Genomic DNA, 22,053 nt, shown 5'->3' on the forward strand with positions numbered 1-22,053 from the left:
TTCACTTTGTACTTTTATTCAAATGACCAAAAACAAATACATAACAAATAACTAAATTCATTCTTTAAAAAATTGAAGTCATTTTTTCAGCAACATTTTTCTAAAATCATCGTTGCTCATTTTTGTTGCTGTGGCATTGGCCACTGGCTGTCCATTAGATTCTGTGTTTTGTGGGGGAGGGGGTTTACTGTTTTTAGCTGTGGCTGGGGTTCTCTGGATTGACCTTGGCACCAAGGACAGCTGTGTACGAGCTTTTCCTCTCCTAAAAACAAAAAATGGTTACTAAGAATTAATCTGGAGACTTTTGATCAGATAAACTGTTGTATATGTTCCAATATTGTATGTTAAACATTTATATCACATATCAAGTAAGAAAGTAAGTAAGAAGTGGGATGGAGGCAAAGAAAGAAAATGATCCACTAATTTACCAAACCTTGGTTTCACTTGTTAATTTATTTTGTTTTTAATATGATGTTTTACATTTGCAATCTTTACAAATGTTATCAACCAATAAAAACTGTTCAGATCAATTAACACTAAAACAACCAATTTACTCCTTACACTTCTGTCTCTTTCTTTCCCCCTCCCAGTGTTGGGGTGAAGGAGGTTTCATCCCTGCTGCTGAGGGGGGTACCTCTCTGTGGAGGGTTACTGATGGCTACCTCAATCTCATGTTCACCAATCTTCAATCCATCTGTCTTAACCACAGCTTTAGCTGCATCTTGCTAAAACAAAAACAAAAAAAAGTTATCTTTAGGAACTGTGTGTCTGGAGTACATGTTTAGAAAAAAATTTCTGATTTACATGTGTATAATACAGATTTAAAAAAAAAAGACTTTGAAATAAAATTAACTATATAACCCAGTATGACCTTAAAGACAACATAGATTATTTTCCAATCCTATTGCATTTTTGGGAGTTGAAGTATGTTTGATATACATGTATGTTTGATCTCCCTTGGCCATCAAAATTGTTCAAATCATTGGGCGAGCAATTTTTGTATAGGTTGTATAGTACCACTTCTTTGTGAGCTAATCTACTCGTAGGTGTACCCTGACAATCATAGGCATCTACTGTATATGCCTCCGCAATAGAAATTAAATACAGCGTACCACATATCATTAGTTTTCATTTGAAATTTTTTAGAAAATGAGTTGAAAAAGAAAATGTATACTTGAATTCTTACTAAAAGGTTACTTCAGGTTTCATGTTCATGAAGACTGAAATGATCATTTTGACCTGATTATGCCACGCTAGGCACTGGATTGACTGATTCATTGCTGATAAGAGGGGTTAAAAAGTTAATAACCGACTGCATAACATTCATGTCTCTAGAATTTGTTTTTTTCTTTACCCTTAAGTATTAATGTATACCATTTCATGGAGTAAAATAAAACAAATGAATAGCAAGAAAGTATTTATGTAATAATAGCATTATTTGCAGTCCATCTGACTTTCTTTAAACCATGTAATTTTTATAAAAAGAAATAGAAGGATTATTACAATAATTTAAAGATTTTTTTCTTTAAATAATAGAAAATTCAACTCCCAATAGTACATTCTGCACTTCAATTCATTAAACAGCTCAGTGTACATCCAGTTAGCATAGCTAAGGTCCTAGCTGCAACATTATTTTAATGGTCCTCTGCCATAATCACTGGATGTGTACAAGAGGAGCATGTATTCTATTAACTGCAGCTTCTGCCTAGGGTACTATGTACTGTACATGTATAAAAATTCACTTAGGCCACACCAATTTGTAAAATAGTTCTTCGGATTTTCAAAAATAAAAACTGAGGCGAGAGGGCGAAATAATTTTACAAATATTATTTTTTATTTTGGGGTTAAAAATTATGAGGCAATCGAAATACAAGTAATATAATTTTTTTTAATGAATAAAGCATGATTTCAAAGAGCGAGCGCTTAAAAAAATAAAGACTTAAAATTATCAGATATCATTTGTATACCACATGAACTTATGATTTTTAACTTTTTGATATTGTTTTCAATAAAAAAAAGTTTCAGTTTTCAAATACTTTATTTTCATAACAGGTAATGTTTTGCTACATTAAATAAGGTCTTTTTGAAGAATTTCCTCTCCAATCTGTTGCCCATTCTATCAAATCATTAAATAAATTCGGTGGTCTCATTTGCCTGTAATTTTTCCAGGGAGAGAATAATTTTTAGAAGCATTCATAAAACATGAAAACGCGTCTACTTTCTGTTCGTCATGTTTTGAATGAGGTACGTATTACATTGCAATTTACTTTCATTTCTACAAATGTTCTGTTAAGTTCTGTGCAAATTCCTAAGGACATGTCCAGTCTTGAAATCTGAATTACATCGCTCTTAGAATTTTTTTTTATTTTGACAGAGCAAATATCATCAATATTCACCAAACCTTTCGTGGACTTTTTGTGGTCTCAGTAACATCTTACAGCGCTTCAAAAGTTTCCTCGGCTTCTAGTTCGATTGCAGTATAAGGAAAAAATTCACATCCACTGTTTTTAACTATTGACGTATCGTAAATATAGAGAGTAGAAAAACTTCACACATTGTTACACAGTATGATTTACGAAGTATGAACTTTCTCAATCCCGCGCTTGTGTCATTCTTCAACCACGTGTTCCGAAGGCTTTTGTGCGTTTGGTGTAAAAAGTCGAAAAAAATGTACTAGGATATTTTGATAATATTTAATTTGGAATTGTTACAAATAGAAGGGGGGAATCTGACGAACTATATTGCAAATTGGTATGGCCTTAATGATGAAAAAACAAAATTTATTAAACATGCAAATCTACCTCATCCTCAAACTCTACATAGGCTAACCCTTTAGGAGCCCCACTTCTGTACGTCACCATTCGGACCTCGCGTACAGGGCCATGCTGTAAATTACATGTATAAAGATGAATTACTACCATTTATATACAAATGTGAAGAGACAGTAAAACATTTAATTAAATATTAAAACTGATAATTATACCTCACTGAAGATCTGGATCAAGGCCTCCCTGGTGCAAGTAAAAGGAAGATTCTTCACAAAAAGTTTGTTCTTCTCCATTTCAGTAGAAAACTGAAACACAATAACACAGCCTTTCATAAGCTACATCAAGTTAGAAACCACAGGGCATGATGGGTCTTTATTTACAAGTAAATTATTTAAAAAAGAATGATATTAACACATTTTTTAAAGTTTTATTTACATGTATGAGAAAAATAATTTATAAATTGATTTTACATCAATTCTTCTTCAATGATAATACTTAAGGACCCTCTCTACACTCCACCCCTAATTTCAGGGTACTTTTGTGTAGTTAGACTGACCCATCATTTGATATAGAAATAGAATAAATTTTAACCTGCACTGTATGACATAATTTAAAATAAATCCAAGTATTCTAAACATCATATCAGACCCAGATAGAGTAGTTGAAAACTTTATTTGCATGTATTTTCTCCATTTGATTAAGCAAAAGCGAATTTTATTTATAATTACTTCATTATCTTTGAAGATTTTACCTGGATAAAAAAGGCATGCTCCCTATATTAAAAATGAATTAGTTAATTTCAAAACATCCTCCTTTATGCTATATAATTTTCTCAAAGTCAAAAAAACATTTTTCATCAGTGTATAGAGGGTCCTTAAAAGAACACAAAACACACATTACTGATAACAGTGAAACATTTTCCAGCTCCCTCACCTTGAACTGAGCCTTCTTTTGGCTTCTGTCTTCACATTTTGAAACAAAAACTGGTCGACCCTCAACAGGTGTCCTGTCCAACTTTAAAGCTTCTAACATACCCAGCTAAACCAATTCATATAAAACAGAATTTTCATTTTCAGTCACTTTGAACTCTAAAAATCAAGCAGTAGGGGCTTTTCAAACAAAAATAGTTCTTAATGCTTCAAACAATATCTACTCCAAAAAATATTCTCTAATTAATCTGTATATGATGTACATATAATTACCAAAAAAAACAGGTCCTTACCTCATCTTTAAATTCTACATAAGCATATCCTTTAGATTTTCCTCTAATAGTTTTCACGAGTCGGATATCTGTCATTTCCCCACACTACAAAAATTTCTTTTAAATTAAGTCTTTTTCAGTGTATAATGGTATATGAACATTTAATGTTTAAAATATTACACTGCTCCTTCGATGAGACAACAAAAAGCTAAAAATTAACCTTGGCAAAAAGTTGCCCAATGCGATCCTCATCTATGGAGTAATCCAGATTACTGACAAATGCTGTACGTTTGGATTTATTCGGATCTTGCTCAGCTTTCTCCACAAAATCTACTTGAGTGTTTGAGCCATCCCCCTGGCCACCACTGTTGGATGTTTCCTCCTCTAACAGGTAAATATTGAATTCATCAATAAAATGGCATCCATGTTTAATGAATTGATAGTATATAAATAGTGCACGTTTTTGAGGGTAACAGTTGAAATTGACACCCCAAGGAAAACCATTGTCAACCGACGCGTCAGCGGAGGTTGACAATGGTTTTCCGAGGGGTGTCAATTTCAACTGTTACCCTCAAAAACGTGCACTATTTATTTTATTATACTGAATGTCTTATTGATTTCGGATGTCATAAAAAAAAAAATCGGAGATCGTCGTTAAGTTCACGCTTAGAAAGCTTTCAAACTCCCCGCTTCTATTTTTCTCAATAAGAAAGCTTCGGAAAAGATTTACCAACCTCTCTATTGTTTGTTTGCTACTCAAAAAGTCCTTTATCATCTAAAGTTTGCACTCGCAAGGATGTTTCGTCTGTCGTTTGTTGTTTTCAAGTAAGCTACATCGGACGCAAGCTTTTATTGACGTCGTTTATTCGGCTTCTTTCAAACGCACAACCGACGTTTTGAGAATTCTACGGTGAACCGTACGCGCATGATTTGAACGCATGTGATATTTTCGTAATGTTACCCGTTGTCAAGTGTGTTGCTAACGCTGAGGGTAACATTACGGATTGTTAAATGCGTCTAAACCAATCAGATTTTAGTATTTAACATGAAAGTATAATAATACAAAATATTAGACAGGAATCTTTTGTACATGTAATAGAAAAATTTAAAATCGGTAAGTCTCATGAATGAATTTATAATGCAATTCATTGAAGTTAGGGATTCTGTACCTATGCAATATAAAATCTGAATCTACATGTATTACATTAATGCAGAGTTTTATTGTAATCAATCAAAGTATTTATAAGCATCAATAAAGTTAGAGTTACTGTAAACCAACTTTTATTCGCATGCGAGAAACATCCGCAAGTTTCACAACCTACATTTACTTGCGAAAATTAATCACCACGAACCATTTCTTTTGCTTTGTATTTGAAGAGAATGTTTCCTCAGTCGCGAAAATTAATCACGCGAATTGATTACAAAATGATAAATAGCGAATAAAAGATGACGCGAATAATAGTTGGTTTACAGTATTCAAGTCAATGTACCTATTTTTGGCTTCTTGGCTGCATGCTCTCCTCCTTTATACCCTGGAGGGGGTCCTTTATATCCAGGTGGAGGGGGTCCCTTGGACTCAGGTGGAGGTGGCTCCTTGAACCCAGGAGGGGGTGGTCCCTTTGAACTTGGTACTGCAGGTACTTTGAATTCAGCTTGCTCTTCTTCTGACTGAAACATATCCTACACAATTTAAAACTGCTAACAAGCTACCAGTGATTCAGGGAATTTGTATCCCCTGCTTCAGGAATAAAGAAGAGGGTGGAAAACCTAAAAAAAAATGTAAATGGCAAAAGAAAAAAGGTTGACCATGACCTTTCAGCTTTTGGTCTTAAAGTTAATATGGGTCATTTTTAAGGACTCTCTATACACTGATGAAAAATGTTTTTTGGACTTTGAGAAAATTATATAGCATAAAGGAGGATGTTTTGAAATTAACTAATTCATTTTTAATATAGGGAGCGTGCCTTTTTTATCCAGGAAAAATCTTAAAAGATAATGAAGTAATTATAAATAAAATTCGCTTTTGCTTACTCAAATGGAGAAAATACATGCAAATAAAGTTTTCAACTACTCTATCTTGGTCTGATATGATGTTTGGAATACTTGGATTTATTTTAAATTATGTCATACAGTGCAGGTTAAAATTTATTCTATTTCTATATCAAATGATGGCTCAGTCTAACTACACAAAAGTACCCTGAAATTAGGGTGGAGTGTAGAGAGGGTCCTTAAGTTAAAGAAATTCATGACCTTAAGATTCATTGCAGAAAGGTTACAGAGAACTTTAAGTTAATATCAGGAAACATTTTTTGCAATGTATGAATTTCTGATCTTGGTCTTTGACCTTTTGACCTCAAAATCAATAGGAGTCCTTTTTTAGTCATATTGACTGAAGGTATAAAATTTCACTGCAAATCTCAAAGAGAACTAAAGTTATCACCAGGAATCCATTTTAAGCAAGATATTAATATTTGACATTTACCTTTTGACCTAAAAAGTGATAGGGGTCTTCTTTAGGTCATTTGGAGTTATGATATAAAATTTCATTGACAACCTGAATGAAAGGTAAGGTCAAATGTCAGGAAATATCAGGAATATCAGGAAACAATATTTTGTAATTTATAAATGTATGACCTTGACCCTTTGACCTTAAAATCAATAAGGGTCTTCTTTGAGTCACTGAGAGTTATGATATATATTTTCATTGAAAAAGCCCACAGAGAACTAAAGTTATGAACTGGAAATAATTATTTCCAAATATGAATTTCTTAACTTGACCTTTGACCTTAAATCTTTAAGACTTGAGACATTTAGTTATGTAAACAAAAGTGTTAAATGCAGATAGAATGACAGAAGGACAGACCCAAATTAATATCTTCCACTTTCAATGAAAGCAGTGGACAAAATAACATATTTACACATGCAAGTTTTTTGATACCGGTATATTAAAATAATTTGGAAAATACAAAATCCTTATCACATAATTCAGTTAAGTCACCTTTCTTTTCCTGTTTTCAGATTTGTCTGTCTTTTCTTTCTGTGAAGATTTGTCTGCACTTTCTTTTGGTGACGATTTTTTTCTCTCATTACCGTCTTTCTTCCCCTTCTTTCCTTTTTCTTTTGCATCAAATCTTTTCTGTTTCTTTTCTAGTCTTCTATTCTGTCTTTTTTCTTCCAATTCTGACTCCTTGAACACAACATGGTGGCATAAATCAGTAACTGAGTTACATGAAAGCAATCATTTCAGGAAATATCTTCTTTTTTATGATTATTGTTAGATGATCAATTTCTTACCTTTCTCTCTTTATTTATGGCATCCATATGTATCTCACACTTGGTTACAGCTGTGTCATACTGTTCCAAATTCCCTATTTAATACAAATTTAACAACTATACAAGTATATCTCTATTATCATATTAAATCAAAGCTATCATGAACTACAACGCTTGGCTCAACATATCTGACCTTCCTCTCTTTCAAAGTTGATCATAGCTTCGACAATTCCTTCTGGCCAGTCTGTTACCACATTGAGTGCTCTGTTCAGAAGTTTACGGCAGTGTTTATTATCACCGTATGCCCTTCAATAAAATAAGCCAATCAATGGTTAGCATCATATGGAATCATAAACACTAAAAATTGACATTAAAAGCAGATCTGCTTCTTATGAGACACATTGAATTTGGATTAAAAAGCAAATAAATGCATGTTTTTATAACTGGTTAAATACAGCATTTCTCAAAAGATTTTTGATGTTTTCTGGTAGTTTTGTAATGAAAGAGAAAATCTACAGATCCTCACTGTTTCAGCAATATCATCGGAAAATATACAAATACCTTTCTATTTTTAGATAATCCAACCATAAAGCTGCCTCATGATTTCTTCCTGCAGACATGATGTCATTCCAGATCTCTCTAGCCCTTGTCATATTTTTACAAAACTTGCCCTGCAATTTTTAAAAAATTTTCTTTCTTTTTTTTTTTTTTTATATATTTACGAATATATTTCATTAATACAATTTATTCTGAGGGTACATCAAATATTTCAAATATGTAAATGTAAGGATAATTCTTTTTCCCCAATCATAAAGACAAATAAGAAAATGTCTCAATTTCAGGTCACCTTTCATAATGGAAATTTTGTTTCTCTATTGGCTAACAATTTAGAACATATTTTTATGATCTATACATAAACTGTACCTCTATTACTGCCCAGAACTGCTGTAAACTCCCCTTTGGATCTGCCTCCACACCATAATCTGTCATAAAATATTTAGATGATATTTTGAGTATTTCCAATTTCCTACCCAGTCCTGACCTATATGGTATATGATGGTAGGTAGCAATGATAATCACTTTATAAATTCTTATGAAGCATTTGATAACAGTGTATAAATTATTTAGTTTCATACCCCAATTTTTATTTAAATTTCACTCTGAAAAACAGCAACAAATCTTTGTGATTTTTTTTTTTTGGGGGGGGGGGGGGGGGGGGTCCATAGCAAAAGAAAAATTACCAAAAATTAAATTTAAGCCTTATCATAAATTTAAATGCCTTTAGATATTAAGAAAGGAAGGGAAGACTGACAACTACAACAAAGAAAAAGCTAACTTTAATTGATAAAAAATCAACTGCAAAAATAAAACAAATTCACTATCAATATAAGAGTAATTTAAAGCTTACATGATAGAAAGTTAACAGCACTTTCAACAGTTATTCTGAACAACTCCAATTCATCTTCATGTTCTGTGGGATAAAAATGTTCTCACTAGACAATTAATTACAAACGATAAAAATATATATAACATATATTAACACACAAGTAATTAAAAAAAAAAAAAGTTTTCACTTCTGCTTTTGCAAGACCTTAACACATTCGATTCTCAAGAGCAAGCCATTACCAACTTAGAATAAAAGAAGAGGATATTAAAAACTTTCAGTACTATCCTTGTTAACTGGCGAACATGAGAGAGCATAGTGTATGTGTACTTAAAAAAGCGGGCTTTATATTTTAGCGGCTTTGGCGTAGACAAAGATGCACTAATTCATGCATACCGCTAAGAAATCATTTATATATACAATACACGGCATGGACATGTGTAGCACTAATTCATGATTACTCTAACAACTCCATACTCGGTGATTGCACTAAATTTTGAATATGCCAATTTATGTACACGTACAGAATGTATTCAACAGTGTTACACTTGGAACATTACCCTGATCCCACTTAATTCTCCGTCGCAGATAGTCACAGTACGTGCTCCACACCACTAGATAATCAGCTCCAGAGTTAAAGCCACACTGTAATGCTCTGTCCACCAACTCTAAAAGTGTGAAAATTTCATCATGTACAGCATTTATAAAATCCAAGATCTGATTTAATGAACAGAGTAAAGATAATATTTGGTAATACGTTGATAGTAATCATATCATCATAAAGCCATGAATATTTGGACATTTTTTTCATCTAGTTTGTTAAAAGGAAAGTCCACTAGACACTGTACCTTTGATTTCCTTTTGTGATTTATGAAATCTCTCCATAGCTAGTATGTATCTCTGCCATAGCTGTGAGCACCAAGGACAATTTCTGACAGATCTTTCATACATTCCTAGAACCAGGGTTTCCACCTGTAGTCTTTTGTGATCCTGTAAATAGAATATTAGTGGTTCAATGATATCACAAAGTTAGGAGGAAAGACAAATATCAATGCACATAAAATAAGAATAAAAGAAATACCAGATATTTAGCATATTTCAGCCATAACTCTGCATTTAAACAGTTCTCTTGTAAAGCTCGCTCAAATATGTTGTGAATTCTGGCTGGATCATCGTGAGTCATCTCGTAATCAATATAGGACAAGTAAGCATCCAATCTTGGCGGCTCTGCTGAATTCTGCAAGATACATACAGAATACCACTAAATGCTTGTATTTTAAGGACCCTCTATACACTGAAGAAAAATGTTTTTTGGACTTTGAGAAAATTACATAGTGTAAAGGGGGATATTCTAAACTTAACTCACTCATTTTTAATATAGGTAGCATGCCTTTTTTATCCGGGAAAAATCTTCAAAGACAATGGAGTAATGATAAAGAAAAATCGCTTTTGCTTACTCAAGTGGAGAAAATACATACAAATAAAGTTTTCAACTATTCTATCTTGGTCTAATAAATGGTTTAGAATACTTGGATTTATTTTAAATTATGTCACCCAGTGAGGACTACAATTTATTCCATGTTATGTCAAATGGTGGGTCAGTCTAACTACACAAAAGTACCCTGAAATCAGGGTGCAGTGTAGAGAGGGTCCTTAACTGTCAGTGAATTTAATTTTAAAATTATCCTTCTCATCTATTTTTAAACAGAAATTAACATACACATACAAGTATGAAAACCCTTAGAAGACATTTACTTAGTACTTACTAAAGCCTCTTCATATGGTATTAACTTTTCCAGTTTATCCAGAGCTTTACTATAGGCCTCTTTGGTTCCGTCATCAATCTCATCCTCAAAATATTCTTTGAATTCTGCCATGGTTTCCTGCATATCTGTTTCATATTTAACATAATTACTTCTTCAAATAGTATGCGTACAACATTTTATAATTGTGTAGTGCAGAAGAAGTGTAATACAAATTTACCCATTAAAGGGATGGATAGCTGTCTTTTGAAAAGGGAGACTACTCTATCCTGCTGGGTATTGAATTTTTCTTCTTGTTCAGGAGTGGCTACTTGTCCTGGTTGTGGCTAAAACCCAGAAACAAAAGCATTTCAAATGAAATTGCTGAACAAAAAGAATAGTGCACTTACAAGTCAGCAAAGGTTTAAAATAAAATATTGAATATGTAAGAATGATAAGTTTGAACAACTAACTGAACAAAAACAGACTCTATCATCTGCAGCTGGCAAGAAAATTTGTACAAAGTTCTTAAGAGTTATTCCCCTTGTCTGCTTATCTGCAATACGAAAAATCTGTCCTTTTCTTCACCTAAACTCTCCTCCCTGACCCCAAAACAGGTGACAGAGTCAAAATTGGTATTAAAATATGTCTAATTACCTACTGAAACAGTATACAAAATTTCATAAATATGAGATAATCACTGGAAAAAAACATTAGGGAAAAAACATGATATTTGTGAATGGATAGACAGAGTCATTATTGTAAAGCATCTGCAAACTTTGACAGGGCCCTCAAGAGTCACAAAATACCACAATTATGAATAACAATAAAATAAATAATACGAATCTTTTGACAAAATTTTAATGTATTAAATTTTTGTAATTTTTTTTTACCATATAACCACTCATTAGAGCATTCTCAAACTCCCTATAAGCCTCCCAGAGACTAGATCCAGCTGCAACATGAAGGCCAGCTGCTGACAGAGCCCTCTCAAAGACATCCCGAATGTGGGACATTCCATCTATCTGACCCATCCCTCCAATACAGAACTGCACATATTCCAACCACACATCTACAGCTAAAATTAGATATGGATGTTTTATAGTATGTTTCAGTGTAAAAATGGCTAAATATAAATTAATATTGAAACATGCAAGTATGTCTGGCCTGACAAAAATCCTTATTCAAGTAGCATGACAATTTAATGTATGAATGCAAGGAGGTTAGAAACTGTTGTTACATGTATCTGTTACTGTATTTTAAAAGATTAAGATTGCCATCTGGACTTTCACCATTATTTTTTTTTAATTAACATGACTTACACAGATAGTCTTTTACTGCCCTCTCAAACAGGTCATAGACATGCTTCCTCTCACTTTCATCTGTTGCCAAAGGAATCTCATCTCTGAGCCATTCCAACCACAGATCTAAACAATCAGAGAAAAATGAATACCATAAATGTCTGTAACAAAACAACGTCAAACACTATTAAATTTTACTTTAAAAAAATACCAAAAAAACCATTATATTTGCCATCATTTGGCTAAAGTGATAAAAAAATTCAAGATTCTTAAATGATGTATAAATGGTACATGTGCAAGGGGTGATCAAAAAGTTTGCGAACTATCTCTATATCTACAAAACCAAAATTCAGATCAGAATGAAATTTCGCACACATATACATGTAGTCATAAATATGTTCAATAAAGAGCAGATATTGAGTAATGTTTTGCTCTGCATTTATGATGTCATATTGTGAAATATTTAGATGACTTGTGACAAAAAATGGTTGAATCCATTGTACTCAAACAAGGAACGGCTATAAAGTTTAAGTTAAATCTTGGAAATTCCTTTGCAGTTGCATATAATAATCTGTACCAGGTTTATGAAGGCAAATGACTTGCCAGAAGTTTAATTATTAATTTGATTGTTTTAGTGAAGGAAGGGAGATGGTTAAAAATAATGTTCGTTCTGGTGCCTAGTGAAAGTAAGCTTGGAAAGAGATGTGTCCTTAGTTAAGCAATAAGATATCAATTGTAACAGGCTTGGGTTAAAGTTTATGACAAATGTCTGTGGACTATACAACAATTCAATTTTAATTTTTTATTCCATTTCAAACCGGCATTTTTATCAACTGAAGCGGTCAATTTGGCCGGTAGCAGCTCTTAGGGAGAACACTGTATACATATTTATACCTTGGACACTGAGATTTTTAGATCAGAAGTCTTTTAATATTAAAGGTGCTTAGACACAGATTTGAAGTTAATATTTTCTCAAATTTTCTGTATAATATCACGACTTATATATTGCAATAGCATTTCACATGAAAATATAATTAAAAACTTATTTTATCTAGAAATTATTGGAACTACGAATTCCTAGACGAGTTTGATTAACACATCATTGCACTTTCACAAATTTTATCTTTGTCCTTAATATTTAAGAAAAGAAGTGATTTTGTTGTGTATTAATGAAAAACATTACATCTATAATTCAGAAAATTCAGAGTAGAAATGTGCGAAAGCAAACCCTCTCACTAATATCATCAGCCCGTGCTCAGTGTTGTGTACAGAGTTTAACAAATTGAATACACCCGTGAAACGTAAACTGTTTTTGTAAACAGGGCACAAGCTCTGTTATTGTTAATGTTTACGATTCACCGGGTGTGTTCAATTGTTAAAGTCTGCACACACCACTGAGCACGGATTGACAATACTGTGAGTGGGTTTTGCTTTCGAACATTTCTACTCTGAATTTTCTGGATTATAGTTTTAATTTTCATTAATACACAACAAAATTGCCACTTTTCTTAAGTATTAAGAATAAATTTAAAATTTGTGAAAGTGCAAGGATGTGTCAATCAAACATGTCCAGAAATTTGAAGTTTCAATAACTTCGAGATGAAATAAGATTTTTATTTTATTTTAGTATGAAATGCTATAGCAACATATAAGTCATGAAATTATACAGAAAATTTGAGAAAATATTAACTTCAAATCTGTGTCCAAGCACCTTTAATAATCAGAAGTAACTCATGAGATTTCTCTGAATTTGTATGACTTCCCAAAACATCTTTTTTCCCAATTATGGAAAAATCATCATCATAAATAATACATGTTGAGGAAAGTCTAATACTGGACCCATGATGTCATCCTTTTTTTTTTTTTTTGTTTTGTTTTTGGTGATCTAAAAAAGCAATGGCAGAAGACACTGAAGATTGTCTTCCGGTGTCATTATCTTACTGAGTTAAATTGTATTACCTTGAGTTAGGGGAAAGTACTGGCTCATTTTCTCTCTTGCGTCTCTAAGTTTCTCCAGTTCTCCAGTGTTACGGAGAAGTTTTATCATTTCTGTGTGTCCATCATACAAGTACGGATTTTCCTCTATCTGTTTAAAATATATATATCACAATTGAATAAAAAATGATTTCACTGAAATTCAGAAAATCTTTCATCCAAGAAACTAAATTGGGTATACCTTTGATAAAATTGAAATAATTTTATAAATAATAGTTAATTAATGTAATATCGACAATTTGGGTGACAACAATTCTAACAAGAGGCTCATGGGCCACAATACTAACATGAGTCACCTTGGTCCTGTTGTTCATCACATACCTGTCAACATTCCAAATATTTTTGGGGGGAGAAAACACGCGATGACCTTTTTTGATAGTAAAAAGTCATCGCGCGTTCTTTTTGTTCATACTGATAACTAAGAAATAACAAATGATACACTTTAATGTTCTTTAATCTAATTGTAAGCTGCTGATTTAGTCAGCTTTAGAGTGTCCTTAGAAGGTTTCACTTGATGGCATTCCTCTTTACAGTTTATTTTAGCACATAGAAGACTACATAGTGTCTGATTGTCCATGGAAGCTCTTTGTTCTGTCTGTATTTTTCTCACAAGGGAGAACACCCTCTCACAATCTGCATTGCTGTTTGGGATACAGCACATAGACTGAGCAATTTTATTAAGAATTGGGAATCTTGGTGTTCCAGAGACTTTGTTGGTGATTTTCCCCATCTCTCCCCAAAATGAGTCTATTCTTGTCTGCCCCTTCTCAAAGTTTGGAAGGTCACAGTCAGGAGAAACACTGAAATCCAGATACTCCTCTTCCAACTTTGGGAAGTCCTTTTCCTGAACTATGGCAGGGAATCTTCTGGCAATCTCCACTATAGACTGTAAGCTGGTCTCTTCCCTTCTGTGAGGATTCAAGAATCCTAAATTGTTGACAACTGGGTCCTTGAATGGAAAGTGCTTTAGCATTTTCTTTGTGATGGCACAGTAGAACCCCCTTACATTCCTAGAATTAGACAAAAACAAAGAGGTATAATATCAGTATGAGTTTTTGTATATTAATGCAACATTCCTTAATACATGATGAACACTGCATACCACAAATATCTGAAGAAAGTTTTTTTAGCAACTTATTAATTTACTTTCTTTACTTAAACTGAGCTAAGAACTGACAGCTTAAAAAACTTAAAAGGTCAGAATCTAAACTTACTGGAAAAAAATTGCCAAGTCTACTGGTGGAATATCCTCATCATTCTCTGCAATGTAGAACCTGGTAAGAATTCCAACTGCAAGTATGTTATCTTGGAGCTGGTTTTCTGGATTTTGGAAGTCCACACTGATGAGGTCCTTGGAATTCTTGATTATTCCTGCCTTTATAAAACGGCCAAGGAATTTTCTTAGAAGTTTGTGGATTTCTTCTCCAAGATATCCAATCCTTGATTCATCAGCCTACAAAGATAGAAGAAGAAATCAGTACTTAAGTAATATACAGTTCTGTAATTTTGTGATTTATTAAAACAAAATTATCAATATATTAAGATTATAGCTTATATACCTGAAATGTAGTGTTGAACTCATTCAATGGCTCCAACACATAACCTAAGAAGTGGAATGTCATCCTCATCTCATGGCTTCTGAGGAGCTCTGCCACTCTCTTAACTCTTCCAGGCTTCTCTACATCACTGTGTGAGTTGAAATAGCTTGTCAGAGCAGGCCAGTGGTGCAGCAACCTTTTGACACACTTCTCAAGACTTAGCCACCTGGTTGAGCAGTGCTTCAGAAGTTTTGAAGGGTCAACATCACAGAAGTCCAAGTATTCCTTGTATGTTTCCTTACGTAATGCACTGTTAAAAGAAAAGAAGTAAAATCTAAGGTCAAGATAACAGATATAAAGTGTGCAATTTGAAACTATGTAAAACTGAAAACTAAGTTAAATATTACCAGTAGATGTATTTATTAATGTATTTATTAGATAAATGTTTTACCTATGGTGAAAATGATAATAGACGTCAACAAGGAGGTCATCTACAGGAAGGGACAGACTTTTGACACCAGCCATTGTGCAGAGATTGGCCAAATGACAAATGCAGCCAATGTCAAAAACATGTGGCTGCATTTCCTTGATCTTTGTCATCACTGAATTCTTCTTGCCCATCATGACATTACAGTTGTCAGAGGAGAAAGCAATCAAGTTTTCCCAAGGAATGTTGTTGTTTCTACAAAATACATTGATAAATTAAGAACAATTCCCTTATTGAAATCTTTATCTGTAAAAAAAAAAAAAAAGGGGGGTATTCAATATAAAATCTATACACATTGAACTTACATAAAAACTTGTTCAAGGTGGTCAAATATATTCTGGGAAGTTCCCACATTGCAAATTGGCATGTCCAAAAATTGAGTTACTGCCTGATTGTCAAAGTATCTGACAAATATAGCAAGGGTTTTCTCAGAGTTTCTATCATTGCTTTCATCACAGGCTAAGGAAAATGGCTTTGTCCTGCAATTTTGAACTACTTCCTTGTGAAGCTGAGGGGCAAGGGCGTTCTTGACAATCATGGTAGTCTTTGTGCGGCCACAGGCAAATTTTTTTAGCAATCTGGCTGTCAGGAAACATGGACTTGCAGAGTTTCGTGAAATGGTCTGCAACAGCAAATGGGATGTTGTGCTCCGCAATGAAATTTGAAAATAAAAATTCTGCTTTCACCACTCCTGAAATGGAAATTATTTGGTCAAAGATCAACTTAATGTACTTGAAAATATAAACTATAAATATGTAGTTTTTTGCATGTTTAAATATTACAAAATCATTTAACTGCATTCTCCCTCATGACACTATGTCTGTTACATTCATTAAAATTTACATTTTCATTAATTTCAGTACATATTTCACCAATTTCAAACAAGTGCAATTTGCAGTTCTTTAAATTATGATACGTCTTACCTTCATCACTTGAAGTTGTCAAGAAATTTTGTATTGGCATTGTGACGTTCTGTGATTTTTTGCTGCTTTGATGAGCTGCTGATGAAACATGCTTCATAAGATAATTTTTTTTACCGTGGTCAATCTTTATATTTTTCATACACAGTCTGCAGATAAGCATGATCTTCGCCTTTCACACTTTTTGTTAGCCAACCTTGGAATTCTGCTTCTTTTTCCCAAGAATTTAGGTACTTGCAGACGTATCTTTTCTTTTTTGGCTTTGGTGGTGTATTTTCCATGCTTAAAAACTTCGTACGTGATTATAATAAGGAATGCCATATTTCTAAAACTTATTTCCATTTATAAGCCGTTTATTAGTATATTGTCATATTTTGCTGCAGAGTGTCAATTCGACACTAGCTCGTATCCCGTTGTCATTTTTCTAATGTGTATTTCTAAAATTTCCACATCTGGCATGCCTGTCTCTGTTAATAAACTCTGCTAATGAGAATCGGAAGCAATTACAATCCCAGTAATCACTGGTAGCACAGTTGACACCTTGTTGATTACCTGTTATCAGCAGCAATAAACATGTATCTACCGATAAACAATGAACTGCCATCTTCTCTTTCACAGGAAATATGGTATTATTCAAAGCGAAATCGGTAAAAATTCCGGATTTCTTAAAAATCAGTAGAAATTGGGGGTAAAAAATATATCGGTAGACAAGCGGTAGAATGGGTTCAAAATCGGTAGACTCCCGAAAAAATCGGGAGAGTTGACAGGTATGTCATCATTATTTTTACTTTTTTTTTATTTGTTAATTTCTTCTTTAAATATCATGAAAATTCAGAGTACATATTGAGGACCAAAATCTAGCCCAAAGAGAGCTCATATGATTTAATCAAGAATGAATATGTACAATGTTGGGATGTTTCAATATCAATACAATTAGCTGCAGAACTGTAGCGTTATAGTTTAATATTTTAGTCTTTGACCATAACGCTACAGATCACGTCATGCAAATATTGTGCAATTTACAGCGCAAGATTTTCTGCACTTTTTTGGGATCGATGTATTTCGCCACTTTCCAGCATTGTTCAATCAACCTTTCATTCCCTAATTCTAAACATATTCTATGACCAACCTGTATATTTTTTCCACCTCTTAACCCTTTATAATTGTCTCTACAGACCAATAAACTCGCTTGTTGTGAATTTGTTGTTGGATGGCATAAAATTGAATTTATTCAAGACTTAAATATAAAACCAAACCGCTACAGTTCTGCAGCTACAATACAATCAACACGATCCTTGTGTTCTAAGAAGATTTTTTTCTTGTTCATGTCTACACATGCAACATGTAAAATTTAGATGTCTGATTTCGACCCAACCCTAGTGTAGACCAGTCCCAGGGCTCATAATTTAAAAAAAAATTATTCCATGTAACTTAGGTGTGTTTTGCTTTTTAATAAATAAATAAAGCCATTATAAAGGAAAAACTCAGTATATGAAATTGTGGGGTAGCATTTGTATCTATAGATGTTCTAGGGATTTGCATGTGAATCATGTACACTGTTAATCAACCTGCGTCTGAAGTTCCTCAAGCCTCTTTTTGTTTGCTTCCTCGTCGTCATCATCCTCACTCTCTCCGCCGGAATCACTAGAACTGGAGTTGTCAGATTTCATTTCTGCATCCTCTGTTTCTTCTGCATTATTCTCGCTCTCCTCTTGAATAATTTCGAGGGAATCTCCTCTATCCATGCTTTCCGCCATTGAGCGTAATTTTATCGTTTCAGATTTCGGACCTTCTTCACTAAAGAGTTCGTAAAATGGCTGCGCCCATGTTGAAAAACGTTCCCATCAGGTAAGTCTAATCAAATTTTGATATATTTTTGCTTGTTAAGTATGGAACAAAAGTTTTAAGAAAAATTATTTAATAAATAATGAGATTCTACGCATGACACGTTTTTAAAAGTTCAGAAAATATTTCTCTTTAGCCTTTAGCTATGTAACAGAATTAAAAGTGGCTATAATATGCGTTGTATTTAGTGAGGCCACACTCCTACTAGCACTAGCTAGTGGGTTAACCCTTTAGCTTAGTCGGTAGAGCGTCGGATTTTAAATCTGAGGGTTGTAGGTTCGAGCCACAGTGTGGACACTCCTATAGCTAATCGGTCATTGGTGCCCAACTACAAAACCCACATCAGGTGAGTGGTGTTTGTAGAGTCTCGTGTGCGAGATTTCTCAGGGGTAAGAAATCTCAAGAAAAAGAAGGGGGAAGTGTAACAGAATTAAAAGTGGCTATATGTGTTGTATTTAGTGAGGCCATGCTCCTACTAGCACTAGCTATAGTGGGTTAACCCTTTAGCTCAGTTGGTAGAGCGTCAGATTTTAAATCTGAGGGTTGTAGGTTTGAGCCACAGTGTGGACACCCCTAGCTAATTGGTCATAGTTAGAATAATCTAACCCTGTCTTGGGACAAGCCCTCACCACACGTTTAAGTTAAACCGGGTGCGTAGGACAACATCAATTTGACGAAAGAACGTTCTATCTATTTATCCATTAATCTCCTATAGCATTGCTTACATCAAAGGTGCTTGAGGAGCCAAGATTGAGCAGTTGTTATCGATGAATTTGTTTTCACAATCTCTTGAAGAATTTCATGAACTTTGTAAAGGAATATTGCTGATTTTCATAAGCCACATATAAGCTTTATAATATCATTATTTAAACTGTTGAATAAAAGGGAAACAAAAGTCTTCAAATAAAACAAAAAAACAATTGAGTGCACACCTCACTGCTCCACTGACTTTGGATCGCTGTTTTATTCACCATCTCAATGAACACTATATCTTCGTTACAAATTTTTTGTATTTCTTTAACTTTCTCTTCATTTTCAACCTTTATGTTGATGCTGTGGTCACCGTCTCTGCAGTCCCCTTTGTGACACACAATGGCAGGGTCACCATTTTAGAATTTTCATGTTTTTTACATTCTGAATTTCAGTTAGATAGCAACAAAGATAATAATTAATTAATTAATTAATTAATTAATAATAATAAAATTAATTTATCATATTTTGGGTCAAATATTTAATATTTTCAGTCTTTGTGTTATGTCTTGTAGATTTTTCAATTGTTGCTGTAGAAATGCAAGAATTGACAAAAGAACAGTTTCAAATGGTAAGCTATCCTTGAATATTTGAAGATAAAATTGTAAATGGAAAGTTCTCTGTCATTCAAAATAATTTTAAAAATTGCAGAGCTGCCAATATCATAAAATGAAAAATTGGAAGAAGGGGGTCCAGGGGCTGCTGGAGATTTTTTTGTGAATGGACCTTTTCATTATATAGTCAAACCTCATTATCTCAAACTAGATGGGACCGAGAAAAACTTTAAGATATCTGAAGGTTCAAGACATAGAGGGTAAAATACTTAAGAAATACATAGTTAGGACTTCCCAATCACTTCAACATATCCATGGTATTTGAGATATCCATGTTCGAGATACTGAAGTTCAACTGTATTTAGAAATGATTTATATTGCAATTTTGAATAGAAACTAACAACAACAAAACAAGCAATTGCTGGAAGAACTATGACTTTTTCATTATAATAGTGAAAACTGAAGGTGAACAGCTACAAAAAATCTGGTATTTCAAACTTTTGACTGAGAGAAAAAAAGGAAATTGGAAGAATACATAGAAGAATCATAACGAAGGCATATTTTAGGTGCTCAATCTGCACATGTAAGCATTACACCAAAATCATAAGGATTGGCAGTTCTGTGTGCATTATAACAATCATTTTAATACAATTATGTCTAATTGTGTGAGCAAAGAAGTGGAAACAAATTTAATAATACCGTAACTAATTCACCAGTATTACACAATACTGAATGAGTCTTCACTGGATTTCTATACAATTAAAAAATACATTTATAGAGTAGAAAGCTGTTTTTATATTCAATGAATTTAGGTAAAATTAAGATTTATGCTGATGGACCCTCTAGGTTTAATTTCATGATAGATAATGTAAACAACAATATAAGTACACTGCCTGATATTAGAAATAGTGATTAACTGCAGCATTGCAGGGATAACCCTTGACAAGCTAATTCAGGGAATTTTTGTCTCCTTTTTAAGGACAAAATATGAGGATGGAAGACAAAAAAAATGCAGATGGAGAAAGAAAAGAGGGATTGACCTTGACCTTTCACCTTTTGGCCTCAAAATCCTATTAATAGAGATCTTTCTCTTTAGAGAGATTTATTTCCTTAAGTTTCATTGCAAAAACTCAAACAGAACTAAAGTAATCATCTGAAGAAAAAAACTTTACCCACTATATTAATTTTTGACCTTGATCTTTAATCTTTTGACCTCAACATCAATAAGGGTCTTAAAGTCATTAAGAATATGATATAAAAATTTCATTGCAAAAAGTCCTACAAAAAAGTTATTTTCCGGAAATCTTTTAATGCAATATATGAATTTCTGACCTTGACATTTGACCTCAAAATCAAGAGAGGTCTTCTTATTATAATGAATTTCACTGCAAAAGTTCAAAGAGAATTAAAAGATGTTTGTGCTGTATATGAATTTTTGACTTTGACCTTTTAAGTCATCTATTATATAAGATTTCATTGCAAAAGTATAAAGGATTTTTGTGGTGATGTCCGGAAATTAAAGTATTACTCACAGACAGACATATGCATGGACAGACAGATGGGCAAATGGACAGACCCAAATTAATATCCCATATTTGCTTGTAGTGCAAATAGGGGACAAAAATCAGAGGGAGATTTGTTTTATCCCAGTAACGATGCATACCAATACTTTATACATAGTTATGAGTATAAGATAGAGTTTCCAAATGTGTTTGGGTGACAAAAAAACCTCGAATTTAAAGTAGTAATTTTCCTCTTTTGGCTGTTTCTTTTATCTTATGTTTACCTACATTTGTTGTTTTTCGTTGCTCATATCATTATGAATTTTTATTTTATTTTTGTGATGAGTTTGCTGAGTTACTGTAGATTACCAAATTTTCCCGACACCTTTTTTTTTTGCAAGATAGACATTTAATATTCATTAGTGGGACAATTAAAATTTTCATGAATTGTGGTTATTATCGTGTATAATCTACACCAATAAAAATTTTTTGCAAGTTTTCCGTCTAATATAATTGTGCGAAAATAAAGTTCTTGCAAATAAAAAGTGATTTATAGTACATGTACCAGTATATGCACATAAATGTAATGGTTATATTTTTTTTAAATCCAAGCCAAAAATTGGGAAAAAACTGAACCAACTTCCCAAAGGCCCTCTTTATGACTGTCTTAAAATCATAAAATAATTAAAGATGTCCTAGCTAGTTTAGTATTTCATGTGAATATTTAGCATGGTTAACAAAGATTACAGGCAAAGTGCAAGTTTTCTGAAGCATATTAGTGTTATTATTTAAT

General features: G+C 33.1%; 3 protein-coding genes across 3 annotated transcripts in view; 1 reads left to right on the forward strand and 2 right to left on the reverse strand.

Annotated features, from left to right (window-relative positions):
- Nucleotides 1–18,389, reverse strand: LOC133171989 (squamous cell carcinoma antigen recognized by T-cells 3-like). Its single transcript, XM_061306782.1, has 23 exons — nucleotides 18,178–18,389; nucleotides 13,629–13,755; nucleotides 11,691–11,795; nucleotides 11,262–11,446; nucleotides 10,610–10,715; nucleotides 10,393–10,517; nucleotides 9,708–9,863; nucleotides 9,475–9,616; nucleotides 9,187–9,294; nucleotides 8,651–8,713; nucleotides 8,167–8,225; nucleotides 7,804–7,913; nucleotides 7,436–7,548; nucleotides 7,264–7,337; nucleotides 6,968–7,156; nucleotides 5,460–5,637; nucleotides 4,190–4,353; nucleotides 3,991–4,074; nucleotides 3,702–3,806; nucleotides 2,984–3,073; nucleotides 2,802–2,885; nucleotides 562–725; nucleotides 1–262 (listed from the first exon to the last, which is right to left on the reverse strand). Exons 1-23 carry the CDS (start codon nucleotides 18,364–18,366, stop codon nucleotides 79–81), a joined length of 2,904 nt encoding a protein of 967 aa, XP_061162766.1. The 5' UTR covers nucleotides 18,367–18,389; the 3' UTR covers nucleotides 1–78.
- On the reverse strand, nucleotides 14,122–16,722 carry LOC133171854 (uncharacterized). The gene is made up of 6 exons (XM_061306646.1): nucleotides 16,613–16,722; nucleotides 15,995–16,380; nucleotides 15,654–15,884; nucleotides 15,224–15,512; nucleotides 14,879–15,117; nucleotides 14,122–14,674 (listed from the first exon to the last, which is right to left on the reverse strand). The coding sequence occupies exons 2-6, from the start codon at nucleotides 16,225–16,227 to the stop codon at nucleotides 14,122–14,124; spliced, it is 1,545 nt and encodes a 514-aa protein (XP_061162630.1). The 5' UTR covers nucleotides 16,228–16,380; nucleotides 16,613–16,722.
- Nucleotides 18,367–22,053, forward strand: part of LOC133171990 (phosphatidylserine decarboxylase proenzyme, mitochondrial-like) — a 9,687-nt gene continuing 6,000 nt past the window's right edge. The window contains exons 1-2 of the mRNA XM_061306784.1: nucleotides 18,367–18,457; nucleotides 19,720–19,775. Of these exons, the coding sequence (XP_061162768.1) occupies nucleotides 18,423–18,457; nucleotides 19,720–19,775 (91 nt within the window). The 5' untranslated portion in view covers nucleotides 18,367–18,422. The remainder of the gene's footprint in view (nucleotides 18,458–19,719; nucleotides 19,776–22,053) is intronic.

Source organism: Saccostrea echinata, unplaced genomic scaffold, assembly GCF_033153115.1.
Source record: "Saccostrea echinata isolate AGI-Se365-2 ecotype Australia unplaced genomic scaffold, CSIRO_AGI_Sech_v1 ptg000054l, whole genome shotgun sequence".
In the NCBI taxonomy this organism is placed as follows: Eukaryota; Metazoa; Mollusca; class Bivalvia; order Ostreida; family Ostreidae; genus Saccostrea; species Saccostrea echinata.